Source organism: Microtus pennsylvanicus, chromosome 8, assembly GCF_037038515.1.
Source record: "Microtus pennsylvanicus isolate mMicPen1 chromosome 8, mMicPen1.hap1, whole genome shotgun sequence".
NCBI classification, from domain to species: domain Eukaryota; kingdom Metazoa; phylum Chordata; class Mammalia; order Rodentia; family Cricetidae; genus Microtus; species Microtus pennsylvanicus.
This window is the reverse complement of record NC_134586.1, coordinates 50,752,357-50,767,905: the sequence shown is the minus strand read 5'-3', so window position 1 is coordinate 50,767,905 and position 15,549 is coordinate 50,752,357. Positions and strand designations below refer to the sequence as shown.

The 15,549-nt window shown below is 40.1% G+C and overlaps 1 protein-coding gene across 1 annotated transcript in view; it reads right to left on the bottom strand.

Moving 5' to 3' along the window:
* The window catches only part of Suclg2 (succinate-CoA ligase GDP-forming subunit beta), a 271,761-nt gene that overhangs the window by 201,252 nt on the left and 54,960 nt on the right, over positions 1-15,549 (bottom strand). Inside the window, exon 2 of the mRNA XM_075983395.1 lies at positions 6,765-6,906. Coding sequence (XP_075839510.1) covers positions 6,765-6,906 — 142 coding nt within the window. The remainder of the gene's footprint in view (positions 1-6,764; positions 6,907-15,549) is intronic.

The following is a 15,549-nucleotide window of genomic DNA, read 5'->3' as shown; positions in this document are numbered from 1 at the left end:
AAAAAACACAATGGGAACTAGCATACTCAATCTAGAGATTATTATGTACTGGTGGGAATAATATTTTTAAGAAAAAAAAACAAATTATTTGGGTGATAATCATATTATAACACAGATTTTTAAAACTATTTGTGCTTCCTAACCTTATAAGCAAATTCATCACATTGCAATTACATTATTTAAGCATATAGGTAAAACAAAATACTGAAGAAAGCAATAAATAAATAAGAAAAAGTAAAAGAAATGTTAATAGTAATACAAGTTTCCTTTAAATAATTGGAATAAAAAGATTTTCAGTTTTTCACTTTTCTCTATTTTCCAAGATTAACAATAAACATAGCCCTTTGAAAATTATTAAATATTTATGTATCTAAAGTTTTTTTAAAAGTCAAAACAATCAGAAGAATCCTAAACGAGCCCCTGTGCCATTTAATCCAAGCAAAGTTTTCATTATTTTCAACTATTTCAGATGTTCTATGAATACTCGAAACTACAGTTCACAAATGAAGTAATTTGACCCAAGGATAATGGCTGCTGAGGTTCTGGAGATAAGGCCACATGGAACATAGTTTCCTATTCATTGCCAATGAGGAAGTTTTAAAAACAAAGTTAATACCTAACTCCATCAAAGGCACACTAGTAGCAGAGACACACTGAAGGGTAAACAGAAATCTCCTGATACTTTTCCTTTGGTTTAAATGAGTATTACATGAAAGAAGGGATTCAAATATTTGACAGGAAGACAGGCACATAGTGAAGACGAGGAGCTGACCTTCCTGCTCCTACTTTGTTGTTTCAAATGTGTTGCTTTCATGCATTGCCGAACTGAAGCTGAAGCTATGGCTTTCAAAGCAGTGTTCCCATTGGTTTCTAAGGAGCCTCAAAGGAAGCTCCATGTCCACTCTCCTAGGCCTGCCTCCTCAAAGCCTGTCCGATCCAGCCAGGGCTCTGCAGCTCTCCTGCTGCTTCTGTTCAGGGGCAAAAGACGGTTACTGAATAAGACATTCCTAACCTGAAGTATTCCAAGGAGAATACCATCTATAGTTGAAGATTCGGGAAAAGAGAACATTTTAGAAAAGAGAATTCTTTGCAAAAATACATATAATGGGAAATATTATTAAAGGCATGATGAATAGAAGTGTTTCCATAAACATCAATTAGGGCCAACCATTAATCTCAACTCAGGGACTCTTTTAGGGTACATAGACAATTAAGATTTAGCAAGTGAAAATTGCCTGCACCACAACAATGTCTCTGGTGCACTTCCATGCTTATGATCTATGATGAGCACTTTGTACCTGGATGAGTCAGGATTACTAGCAGCAAGCAAGAGAAGTTGACTCTATGGGCTGGGGATATAGGTGAATAACTACAATGCTGGCCTAGCATTCATGCAAGCCCAGGTTTGAGCCTAAACACTACATATAAAAAAAAAAAGAGCAGAGGAAAGAAAGAAGTAGAAGGAAGGGAGAACCAGGTGTAGAAACTGTTAAAACATCAAGGGGCCCACTAGCTGCCAGAAAGATAACTGAATCAGCACAGAAACCCCCATTATGTTCCCAGCACAGTGAGTCCTAGAAAGCAGACCAGCATGAGCTTTGGTGTAACACATAGAACATGGAACTGAAAGGGCATCTTTGCATTGCTGATTCATGGGTCAAAATAATGGAAAGGGATTTACTTCACAGAAATCAAAGCTCTCCTTGACTATCACTGTAAGTAAAAAGATCGTCTCAATATAAAGAAAGATGTTAATCACACACCATCACATGGCAAAGCCTCAACAGTCCGGGAGGCTGCTGTATTTAATTGTCTACAGGATTAACAGTAGCTGTCAATCAGTGTTGATGGGTAGCAGCCCCCTTAAGACAAGAAGCAGAATTTCTTAATGGTGTAAGTAATCTGCCAGGCTTCAGGAAGGAATCATATAAAACCAAGAGTTAAGTTCTCATATTGATGAATGGAAACAGGCTATAGCTGAAAGCAACCCAAGCTATCCAATTCCAGTGAGAGCTCCATCTGCATCTTAGGAGGGAATGTCAGTACCTCACAGAAGATTAATCTGTCCATTTATATTTCAATCCTCTTTCCTGATTTAAAAAAAAACCTGGAGTTTTTTAAAATATACTTTTTCCTGCTTATTGAAATTTGAGAGTTTCTGTCCATGCGATGGACATAATTAACAAATTATAGATAATCCCAAAATGGAAAGGTAGTCCAAGAAGTTTCATCTGTGTTTATATTCAAGTACTTCTGAGTTATACTGACAGTCCTGGGTGGACCTCAAAGAGAACTGAAAGGCAATACACAGATCCGTTCTGTACATAATAGATGTTCTCTTGCAATCTGTGGGTTGCATTTATGAAATTTACTTCATATTAAAAGAAGGCATGCAGCAACACGCCTGATTAGGGCACCTGAAGATGTTTACTGTGTGTGTGGTGAGAGAGAATTACGAGCAGAGGACAGAGGACAATGTGAGGGAGTCGGTTCTCTACTTCTAACATGTGAGTCCTAGGGTCCTCAGCTCACCAGGCTTGAATGAACCTGTCGTCAACGGAGCTGTTTCTCAGCCTAATCTTCCTTCTTTAACGCATACTTAGACACTATAAACTGCTTCGTGAGAACCATCCATATACTAAAATCTTCATTTGCCAAACTACATTTATTCTCTCAATCAGATATAAATCTATTTTAGTGCAAGAAAATGAGGATCTCATTCAATCGATCTCTTATCATTATAAACTGCACTTCATACACAATAGCTATACATTGCCCATTTTAACAAATGTTCAAGTTGACAAGCTTTCCACAACTAGACAGCAAAATGTTCTGTTGCCCAAAGAGATACAATGAAATGAATCATTAAGAAAGTATTTCCAAATTACAGGTTTTATAAACTGTATCTAAGAACCTGCCATATCAAGTTAATACAACCTTCTAATTTTATTTATATTCGCTTTCAATTTTAAACATGCTGACCCACAAACCATTCCCTAGACTGCTGCCATCAAGCCAGCAAAGAGGGAATGCATGGAGGCACTATTAAATCTTTTAGAGCTGGGGGCAAACCACATCTCTGCTGATTCTTAGCCCGACAATGTTGGCCACGCTTTTAACCTTATCTTGTCATTACCTTATCAATAAAGTAAAAATGCTACACTCAATACTGACAGGCTTTGGCTACTGACTAAATATGAAAGATAGGAGAGGCGTGACAGAGGACAAGGACAATAAGAAAATCTGGGGCAGTTGAGAGGTAACATACTCCGTTTGGTCCAGGAGAGTTACAAACATAGCTGATCTGATCCACAGATGGCCAAGACTAAGGGTTCCGATACCCAATCTGTTCAGAAAGAAACAGATGGTAGGGTAGGGATTCATTAGAACACGGGTACACCTAATATCAAGGAACATTTTTAAAAAGTTTTCTGTAATACATCATTTTATTTCAAAATATCCACTGTAGCTAAAATGTAAAATACCACCCACAGGCTCATATTCTAAGCCCCCAATTGATGGGACTATTTTGGAAAGTTGTGTTTCTTATGGAGGCAGAGGCTCAGAAGAGGAAGGAGACCTCTTGAGGTCTTATAGCCCGACCTCACTTCCCACCTGTTCTCTGCATCCTGTCCTGTGAAAATTAAACTCTTTCCCCATAAGCCACCTGCGGCCATGCCTCCCATCACAACAGAATGTATTCTTTCAAACTTTGAGCCAAAATAAACACTGGCTCCCTTCAGTTGCTTCTGGTCAGGTATCTGGTCACAGCACTGAGAAAGGTAAGCTAACACAGCATCTGAATCTAAGAAAAGTAAATAGACCTTTACAAACATTATACATTAATATATGAATTCTCCTATCACAAGAGTGACACGACACTACTTATAGACATCGGATCTGTGCACAAATTTACATTACGACTGGAATTAGATGTAGTAAGTCTCCTGAAATTAGATGTCCCTGATAATGATGATGATAAAATACAAACCCATAAAATGCTTTCTATATGTCAGTATATTAATATTTATATAATTTCTTTCCATAATATATGTATATAAATGGGAGATCCCAGCACAGTCAAGGAGACACATAATCCAGCTTTATTTAATCTTGCCCTCAAATATATTTGGTGAAAGTGTGTCTGTGGTTCCTTGTCAATCTTGTAGTGGCAAGAACCCGAACACCATGGCGTTCCACCAGATTCTTTGGCTGGGCTCTCTGCAGGCAGCCACAGTAACAGTGACTCCTAACTTCCTTTTTCTTACTATCAGCTTGTTTTCCTGTAAACCTTCTAGAACTGGTAGCATCTCCTTTCACAAAGTCATCAGCTTCCTCTCAGATCAACAAAACTTAAGGTCAGGAACTAGACGAGACATTGCTTGTAAGACAGTTCCTCACCGAGTGTGACTCTTGGTTCAGTCACGGGGTGAACTGCTGATGCCCTTCTCCCTCTTTGTCCTGTGGGCTTTAGGGAATTGAACTCAGGTCCTAATGCTTTCAAGGTAAATACTCTACAGACTGACTGAGCTGTCTCCCCACCCCAAATGAGCTTGTGATTAGTTCTCTGAATTCTCATTTAGCAACAAGCAGGACCAGTGAAGACATCACAGGTGCTCACAGGGAAACAGTACTCATGTGCACAGCAGCGCTGTGTTCATTGTCATCATCGTGTCTGGTTTTCTTAATCCCTTTCCTATTCTCAGTTCCTTCATACACGATGAATTTCTTGAAAAACCCTCAAAAATAAAGTTCAATTTTTTAAAAAGTTTATTTTCATTATTTAATTTTTATTTCCTGTTAAACTCTCTCTATTGTCCATTTTCTCCCTTCTTGTAAACATAAGTACACAATACATGGTCAATTTCCCAAGAGCAAAAATTATCATAAAAGCATAGTTTAGAATCTCCAACTGTGAAATAATGGCCAAATAAACTTTTTCTAAAAGATAAGCCCAAGAGTAGGAGGCTAGATGGTTCACTAAGTTCCTAACTTCAGGAAGACCTGAAAGCCATGCTGTCACTTAGCTATGCTGTGTCTAAGCTGGTTAGAGACACGGAAGCCATCAGTGGCTTCCAGCGTGGCCCCAACACTAGTACACAGGCCTGCATTGAAGAAATAAAGGGAAAATCAAAAGCAAAAGCTAACTTGACTTTACTACAATTTTTGTTTCTCGTTTTTCAATCCCTAAAACAAAAATCATCCCCTCCAGGAAAAATACTCATCCTTTATCCAGTCTGTCCCCAAGGTCATTGAGGGGGTGGGGATCTCCTCCAGGCCTAGCAGGAAAAAAAAACTGTTCCCCAAGGTTATTGGCCCTTGCAACTCCCTCCTTGCAGTGTCCAGACCCACACTGTCCTATATAGCTGTCACAGTGTCTGAGCCTCTGACATGAGACTCATATGAAATGGAATACTCACCTACCATGATATACAAGGCTCTGGATTTGAGTCCTAGACCATATGAGCCAGGGAAAATGAAGCATGCCTATAATCTTACCAGCCTGGAGGCAGAAACAGGCAAGGAGTTCAAGGTCATCCTCAGCAATAGGATTATTTTAAGGCCAGCCTGGGCTACAGGAAACCTTATCTTAGAAAAGAAATAAAGAGAAGGAAAAACAAGAGAAAGGAAAGGAAAAAAATATCCTAATATTCATTAATATTAGTCTTATGATAAAATGCTGCTAGCTGGATATATTAAATATAATGTATTATCAAAGTTAATTTTACCTATCACCTTTTTTTTCCTTTTTAAAGACAATTAGAAATTTTAAATATTCTATGTGGCTCCCATTTTATTAATACTGGATATTATAACCTGAATGCCAATCAGAGACTCTTTATGCCACCACACAGAATCGTCAGTGGAAAGAAGATAGCAGGACCTGATTCTTCTCCATCCACAGCTAGAGACATGGATGAGACTTTCCGTCCCTACAAAGAGTGAGGCCCAGGAGATGACAGTGATGGCAGAAACCACAGCTTTGCTCTACAGCTGAGGAACCAGAGGAACAGAAAGGAGAAGGACATCCTAAGCAGTCAGAACTGGTAAAAGGAGGGCAAAATAGTTGGGCTTTAAAACTGTGCCCTTAGCCAGGCTCTGCCAGAACATCTGTGATGTCAGCACTTGCTCTCAGGAGGAGGATCACAAGTTCAAGAGAATGACAGACCAATCGGAAACTGCTGCCTGCCTCCCCTTGTTCTCCAATCACTCACCCCATCTTTTAAGAGGCTTCTAGATGGATGTCACTCTCATGCCTCATCTGAGCCCTATTTCTTCCCACCTCAAAGCCACAGATGATAGAAGAGGGTGCAAAGGAACACTTAAGAGAAATTCCTACAACGTGACCCCCATGTCCTGCTATCTCAAAAGAAAGAATCAAGTTTTCCTGTTCAAGCGTTCTTCTGCTTTAGCAATTCACTATTCCCACCCAGACAGTGCAACCTGGGGCAATGGCACAGAAGTGGGAAACCCCGTCCTGAGCTCTCACTGATAGCATGTAACCTGTAGCAAAGGCACAGACATGGGAAGCCCCATCCTGAGCTCTCACTGATGACATGTAACCTGTAGCAAAGGCACAGGCGTGGGAAGCCCCATCCTGAGCTCTCACTGATGACATGTAACCTGTAGCAAAGGCACAGACGTGGGAAGCCCCATCCTGAGCTCTCACTGATGACATGTAACCTGTAGCAAAGGCACAGACGTGGGAAGCCCCATCCTGAGCTCTCACTGATGGCCAATACTCATCCACTGGACCAGCTTACTCAGTCTCTTCGCTGCCTCCAGAGCCTCATTAGCAGTGCTGGCGACAAAGAACCTCTGGACTCTCACTCCATGCTCGGACATGAGCTTCTTGCTCTGGTATTCCTGCAGGTTCAGCCATCTTCTGGAGGTTAAGTGACCAGCCTAGGGAGAGGTAGAAGGATATTTAATAAGAACAGGAAAAAGAACACTTGTTCTAGATAGCCAGTCTTACAGGTACTATCAACCAGAACTGAGAAACACTCAGCTTAAGACACAAATCTAAGTAAATCCTCCACAATGCCTTTTTAATCGAAAACATCAAAAAAGTTATATACACAAAACAAATGCAGATTTTTTTAAAAAAATGGTAAAAGTACAGCTACGATTACTTGCACAAGGTTGGGCAAATCACAAATCACCTTTTTGTCATGTGAGGAAGGGGCTAATCATCCCACCCTAAGGACTAGGCATTTAATAATTGTTTGGGACAGATCAACATTTTCATAGGTGATATCACCATTCTAAGTAACCCTTATTAAACTCATTGGGTCATTGGGTCACAGACTTGCATTCTCTCTTCTCTCTCTCTCTCTCTCTCTCTCTCTCTCTCTCTCTCTCTCTATCTCTATCTCTCTCTGTGTGTGTGTGTGTGTGTGTGTGTGTGTGTGTGTGTGTGTCTGTAGGGGAAAGAGGGAGAGAATTACGTAGAAGGATGCATGGAAGTTGAAGAAGAAGTCAGTATTGGCTGGGAAGATGAAAGGAAGGAGAGAAGAGAGGGTAATAAAGGGTAAAGATCAAAATATATTACACATATGAATTTTAAAAGTCATAAAGTGATCTATCAGGAAATTTTCATACTATTATCAGCCTGAAAAAAATGTAATACATATAAATATATATACATATATGTGTGTATATATATACATATACATACATACATACACACACACATACACACACACCACACACACACACACACACACACACACACACACACACACACACACACACATATATATATATATATATATATATATATATATATATATATATACCTATATAGTTTAAAAGAAACTCATCTGGTTTGATGATGCTCATTCTAAAAGCGAAAGACCAGCTAACAAAACCTTTACACTAGGCATAAGAAAGCCTTTTGAGTTGTTAGTCAGGGTTGACCAAGAGACTCCCAAAACATTGCAGGCCATGGCTATTACCCTTGGTTGGCCCCAGAGGTGGAAGATAAGTCTGTATTGCTGAAGACACCATGCATTTCAGATACAGGGACCTGGGGCCCCTGAGGTGGAACTGACCTGAAGGCCTCCTCCCTGAGGACTAGCTTTCATGGTACCACATAATATACAACACAAGGTTTCAAAGGAAGGAAGCATCCAAGAGTCCTCCCTAAGTATGATGCCATGCCTATAAACCACAACAACAAACAGGTAGGGTAACCCTAAGGGTGTAGTAGTAACACGCATGCTTCAGCGGCAACCATCAGCCGTCTAATTATAAGACTCACTCAACAAGAGGGAAAATCTTAACTATCCAGGGCTGCTGAAACCATGAATCTCAGAGGAGAATCTACAACCACCACTTCACTAAAGCACCATAATTCCTAACTACATTCTAAATATTTATCCTTACATCCAGAGAGAAGCGCAGTCTTCATCCCTCATCAAGGAAACTTCTTTTTGTGAGAAGACCTCTTCAGAAAAACCACAAATAACCAAAATGAATTGCAGAGTCCAGTCCCAATAAATATATTTACAGATCAACTCCCTCACCTACAGCTTAGGGATCAGTGTAGAAGACAGTAAACGCCAGAGGATAAAGGAATTTGCTACAATATGGTGTCTCCTAACAATGTCAGAAGCTGCAGCCACCCATAAATTCTCATTAACACAACTGCCTAAACAAGAAGTGAACAAAGATAGCAACAATAGACAGGCTAATGTGGAGAGGAGAAAGCCCAAGAGGTCACATTGTTCCCAAAGAACTCCTGGCAATTAAGAAATGCTGAGCATTGGAGAGATAGTCTTCCCAAATGGTCAGTCCTTAAGATATATATATATATATATATATATATATATATATATATATATATATATATATATATATATGTATGTATGTATGTATGTATGTATGTATGTATGTATGTATGTAACATTATCCAAACTAAGCAGGTTGTGTTTAGGACTATATATGCATATGTGTATATAAAAACAATTAATGGAGGAAAACACCATGAGTTAGAGCAAAAGCTGGGCAGTGGTGGCTCACACCTCTAATCCCAGCACTCAGGAGACAGAAGCAGTAGGATCTCTGTGAGGTCAAGGCTAGCCTGGTCTGCAGAGCAAGTTCCAGGACAGCTAGGGCTGTTACACAGAGAAACCCTGTCTCAAAAAAAAAAACAAGAACAGAAAGAGAGACAGACAGACAGACAGACAGACAGACAGACAGAGAAGGAGAGAGAGAGAGAACGGTTTATGAGAGAGTTTATAGAGAGGAAAGGGAAGAGGAAAATGATGTAATTATAATCTTAAAATTTGACTGTCATAGTGAAACTCTTAACAGATGCTATTTTAAAAAACTCAAAAAAGTGTTTTTTTTAAAAAAAAAAGTTCAATAGCTTAGGTATAGAAAGACATCTGTGCGAATTTCTGGTTTTAGCATTGTTCTAGAATTGCATCAGATGTCAACATTAGAGGAAGTAGGCAGGCAAAGGATGCACAGCACCGCTACTGGGGGTTTCATTTTGTTTTGCTGTAGTGTCCTGTGAGATGGCAATTCTTTTCAGACAGAAGTTACTTTAGAAAAACATTAAAGGTCCACCCGTACCGCTATGCCTCCACTCTCTCACCTGGCTCAAGACGGGAAAGTTCAAAGCATTATCTTAATGGCTAATACGCACTATTAATCACACTCAAAAAGATCTTAGGGAAATTGTTTTAACTCTGTAAGGTCATGAAGCAGCAGACTAATCCACTTCTTTGCTTTTCTTTATAAAGATTTTTTTCTAAATGTGTATGTGTGCCTGTATGAGTGAGTTTCTGTGCACCACGTGCATGCAGGTGCACGTGGGAGCCAAAGGGTGTCAGATACACCAAAGTTACAGGGCTTCGTGAGTCACCTGATGTGGATGCTGGGAACTGAACACAGGTCATCTGCCAGAGCAGTGCACGCTCTTAATGGCTGAACAATCTTCAAAGTTCCCTGCAGCACTTCTTTAGTTTTTAATAGACAGATATTTTGAAGGGAAAGGTCTTACTCAAGAACCAACACTGACTACAGAGTCTTCATTATGAGACCCCTGCTCAGCTGCAGTTGGATATGATGTAATCTTGCTTTAAAATTCAGTAGAAGTGAGGCTTTTTTTTTCCGAAATACACTATCAATTACTTTGTAATTCATATCAAAAGATTATAAAGAACAAGATGACCCTTGGGTAAATTACTTTGTATTTTATCCAATAATCTTAACAGCCAAAACCATAAATCTTGTTTTCAATGAACACAGGAATATATTTAGTTATGTTTACATCCATGAGTCATAGTGTTAAGGAACTTATAGGCGATAACTGTCCATTAACGCAAATTAAAAGTTTAATCATAGCTGGATTTCAAAGTGGCAGAGTGTGAAAAATCACCTGATAAATGACCCCTGCCAGCTTCTACCCTGGTCTCCATGAATGTCCAAGACAATGTCAGCCTGACCACATTGCTGGGGCCTAAGGAATCTGGACAGAAACTTAATTTGCTTTCAGAAGCTCTGAAATGTCCTTAAAATGTCATTTCCTATAGCCTCCAAACTAGGAAGTACTCATGAGCTCTTTCAAACAGGTGACCCAACAAAGCTCATAGATATGTCTGACCTGAGACCTGCTGACCACATGTTCCCCGGGACAGCTATGAACATGGCCCAAAACATCTGTGGATCACAATGTGACACCACAGAGTCACAAGGCTGGATACCCCTCTAGACCCTCACTGACAGATGAGCTTCTGCTCTAAGGCAGTGTGTTCTAAACCTTCTGACATTCTTGGGAGAATATCTTACTTGTCAAATGGAAAATACCAAAATAAATCATCAAGATGACCAAGGGAATAAACCCTGCCCTTTGCCCCCAGTACAAAGAATGTGCCACTCTCAGAAGCTGACTACTTCTAAACTAGAAAAATAAAAGTCATCCCATGGAATGTGAAATAAACAAAAAAATCCATGCATACTTGTAAAGTATTCAAGCTTTGACATGGATCAAGCCTAAAGATCATTCCTCCCATCCATCCATATATTAATATTATATATACATGTATATTGTTTACAACATTAATATTGAAATTGACTATAATTACTCTTTAAAAATTAATAATACTTAAATAAAACTAAATAGCAGGACAAACAATGCTCACACCATCTAATTTTAGTACTTCTTAATCTTACTTCTGACTTTCTAGGTCTTAATGAAACAATAGAAGTTGAAAAGACATCAATTTGATAAATGAACACACTCAAGGGCTTAATAGTCTGTTGCATTCCACACAAGATTCCAAGAAAAACATGAGTTTAAGGTATTTAGGAAAAGCCACCTAATGAAAGAAAACATTAAATGTTACACGCATGTCATTATCAGGGATTGCTTTTAAAAGGCAAATGGGAAGAATCAATAGATTAGGCCTATGTTGACATATCAATTTAAAGCCATTAACCAAAGAAGAAAAAAAGTATAGTTTGAAAAGCACATTTGAGAGAAACTAAAAACACCCACCGTGTGGTCATGGTCAATTCCTTTTCATTAGACCACTGGCTCTATTAATTTCAGATATGTTAATGCAATCTGCTGCAAACTAATTGCAATTGATCCAGAGACCAGCATCAAAGACATATAATACATATTGACTGCTTCTACATTGACCCAAATGAATGCCAGCTTAAAGTCACTTGCTCTTAAATGAAAACCAAGAGAGTGAGCAGACTTGCAAGGCCTGTGCTAATGCCCAGCCTTGTCACCTCACAAAATAATCCTCTTACAGAAGTGTCAGCTGACTGTGCTCAACCAAAACCTTGGAAGAGCAGGGTCACCGACTAGGTCTAAATTTCATTAAGCCATCTCCGCTTCTTAAGAATTTGTGCTGTGTTAAGGAGATGGCTCAGTTGGCAAAATGCTTGCTGTACAAGAATGAGAACCGGAGTTCAATCCCAAAGCCCACATAAAGCTAGGCATGGTAGCATGTGCTTATAATCCTAGAGTTAGGGAGGTAGAGATGGGTGGAAACCATGGCTGCTAGTCATCTAGTCTAGCCTACTTCGCAAGTTCCAGACCAGACCAATGGGAGAGAGAGCCTGTCTCATCCAACCTAGACTACTTAGCAAGTTCCACGTGAAAGAGAAAGCCCATCTCAAAACAAAAAAAAAAAGTATCTAAAGATTGTCCTGTGGCCTACACGCCTACATCTACATATATATGCACAGCCACACGTCCACCAACACACGTTGCATACACACATGTGTACATGCATATATATACGTATCCATCAGTGTGCGTGTATGAATTTCTGCTAAGTCCTTTCAAGACCCACTACCTCCTGCATTTTTACGGGGAATAAGAAAAAAAATGCTAAACAAGTGGATAGTGAACAGTATGGTTAAAACCATTGGCTATTCATAATAATTTTCCTGCTATCATTGAGCACTGGTGCTGTATTAGACATTTCACTGTGTGCTCATGTAATCTAATGACTGAAGGAGTCATGAAGTCAAGTAATACTCTCTACATGTGTAACTATTATTAGTGCAAACCCACAAATACTCTCAAACTTCTTCCTTTGATTGAAATTAGACGAGGCCATGTCACTAACTCCAGCCAGTAAATCCATGAGTGTAAATTATATGGGACATAACCAAGAAACATTAGATTACCACCCCCCACCTCAACTTAGTTCTCTCCACACCTCTTCAAGAGGAACAACAATAGAAAACAATCTATCAGCCTGCAGTGTGAAAGAAACTCATGCCAGAGGTGGCTCACAATAAACATGCAGTGAAGATTAAACCCCTGTGGACATGCAGTAATGTCTGTGGATATTAGACACTGTGATTCTGGGGTTATTACTATTGTAGACTGCTGTGGACTATTACTTTAACTATGCAAAGATGTGTTACATTTGCTTATATTGCAGAATACTATTTTAACTATGTAAAAGTATGCTGCATTTATTTATGCTACATTTATTTAACTGAAAGATTTGTTACATCTGTTTCGCTTTGCCTGCCTAAGGCACCTCACTGGTCTAATAAAAAGCTGAACATCCAATAGCTAGGCAATAGAAGGCTAGGTGGGGCTGGCCAGCACAGAGAATAAGTAGGAGGAGGAATGTACGCTTGAGAGAGAAGAGAATGAGAAAGAAAAAGAGGGAAATGCCTGTGGCCAGCCAGCCAGGGAGCCACCAGCCAGCCCGACATGGAAGAAGCAGAAAAGTAGGCCATACAGAATGAAAGTAAGGTAAAAAGTCCTGAAGCAAAATGCAGATGAAGAAAAACAGGGCAAAGTAAGTCATAAGAGCTAGTAGGACAAACAAGGTAAGTCCAAGCATTCATAGAGCCTGCTACAGTAGACGGAACTTACCGAGAACACAACCTGTGAAAGCTGTGTTTTATAGAACCATCTTGCAGATAAGAAAACCCAATGGTAAGTCACTAGGCTAAGATCACAGGCAAGAGTAAACAGGAAAAAAGCCTCTGTGACCACAGCTACTGCTCGACTAACATGGTTGGTTCCCTGTGTTTGTATTCCGTTCCGATTTTCCCAGGGGTTCCTTGGTGATACAGAGTCGGGTAGAGATGAGCAAGATGCTGTACTCTTCAAAAGACCAAAAGTCTACTGTAAACAGAACCTGCATGAAATGTTCAGACATCACATGACAGGAAAAATGCAGCTGCTGCAGGCTGGGAGGAGGGAGGTGGAGAATCAAGCACTGTCCTGAGAAATACAAGAATACTATAAAAAGTGCTACGGACTACAACAGTATCTTCAGTGTAGAAGTCAGCAAGGTTCTAAAGTGTCCGCCAACTCTGGAATGCAAATGACAAAGGAAGTTTACAAACCCAGGGCCTTCTCTTGTTTCTGCCAGTTATGGAGCCTCCCCTTATCCACAAGGAAAGCTGTCTAGAGGATATGGTTTGAGATTTTTGGAGGCTTCCTGAATATTTTTGCTTTCCTATCTACACTAAAATTTAATTTACAGGGATGAAAATAAACTAGAATTATAACATGCTAAAAATCAGTTAGTTAAACCTTGTGAATTATTTCTAGTTTCCTGTTTAGTATTTTGGACCATTAACTACAAAAAAAAATAAAATGGGTACCAGGCAGTAGTGTCAAGTGCCTTTTAATCCCAGCACTTGCGAAGCAGAGCCAGACAAAACTCTCTGAGTTCGAGGCCAGCCTGCTCTATGGAGTTTCAGGTCATCCAGGATACATACAGAAACTCAAGTCTTGAGGGGGAAAAAACAGAAGAAAAGAAAGAAGAGTGAGAAAGAACTCTTCTTGCTTGCCCTCAGATCCTTTCTTCATGCTTCTCTGCTAATCGGTTTCTGCATACCTTTGAGATTCTGCTTGGGGATCAACCAGTGGGAAGAAGATGCCAGACCTTGCTTAAGTGTCCCAGAGTGGCAGTGTTTCCAGCAGAGCTGACTCTTCAGGAAGCTCTAGGATCCTCTGGCTACCCTTTTCCCACCATCTTCCCCCATCTCCCCTGTCATGACATGCTGGTCCAGACTCTCTCCTCTCTAAGCACTCAGCATGCTCAGTAGCCCCAGCCCCTCTGCCTTCCAACACTTGTAATAACCTTCAGAACTGAGTTTTGTCCTTGTCAACAGTAAATGATCTGATGGACTGTGCGCTGTGTTGTGGGGCCCTGACTGACATGGACCTTCCAGAGTAAAGAAAAAAAGTGTGGCACTGACTCAAGACAAGAGGAGCTGTCTTGACCCTGTGCTGAGGAATTGTCCAGTGTTATATCTCACATTGAGGTCCCAAGGTACAAAGGATCCTCAGGGATCCATCTTCCTCCTCTATAATCAGAAACCTTGAGAAGGAGAAGTTACTTGCCCAGGATCACATATAGTACCAGGGGTAGGCTAAAATCTGGGCTAATTCTTATTTTCTGCCCCATTTCCCAATCCCCTGGGGTAAGCAGTCACCCAGTTGGAGTGGGACTTTCACAATGGCCTTCCCATTTCTCCATCCCCTTCTGCCTTCCTCTGACAGAGAAGGCATGTCTACGCTCAGAGGGAAAGAGGAAATAAAGCTTAAAAGAAAAGTAACACAAAGATTTCAGGGCCGATGGGAACATGGGAGCAGAGATGGAAGAAAAATGAAAATGAGAAAAAGGACAAAGAGAACCAAGAGAAGACAATGACTAAGCAGGCAAAAATTCACAGGAAAATTCAAAGCACAAAATTAGACAGCTACATAGAAAAAAAAAATGACACGACCAAGAAATCATCTTCGCCCTGGGGTTTCCAAATTAGAGGTGTAGAGACTACTGCAATAGCACCACAGAGGAAAAGGAAAAAATCAATAGGGGAGAACAAAGAAAGCATGTCATTGAGCCAGGCGCCCCCCAGAGTCAGAGTCTGTGAGCTACAACCCCTCATGGAATAGAAAACCATCTTGACTTTGCCCAGAAGTCTGCCCTACTCTGGAATACCGCATAAGAGAATATTAGAAAGAGCCTGCACATGCCATAAAGCTAGAAAACTAGAAATCTAACACATAGGAAAAGCCTCCCAAGGAATGAAGATGTC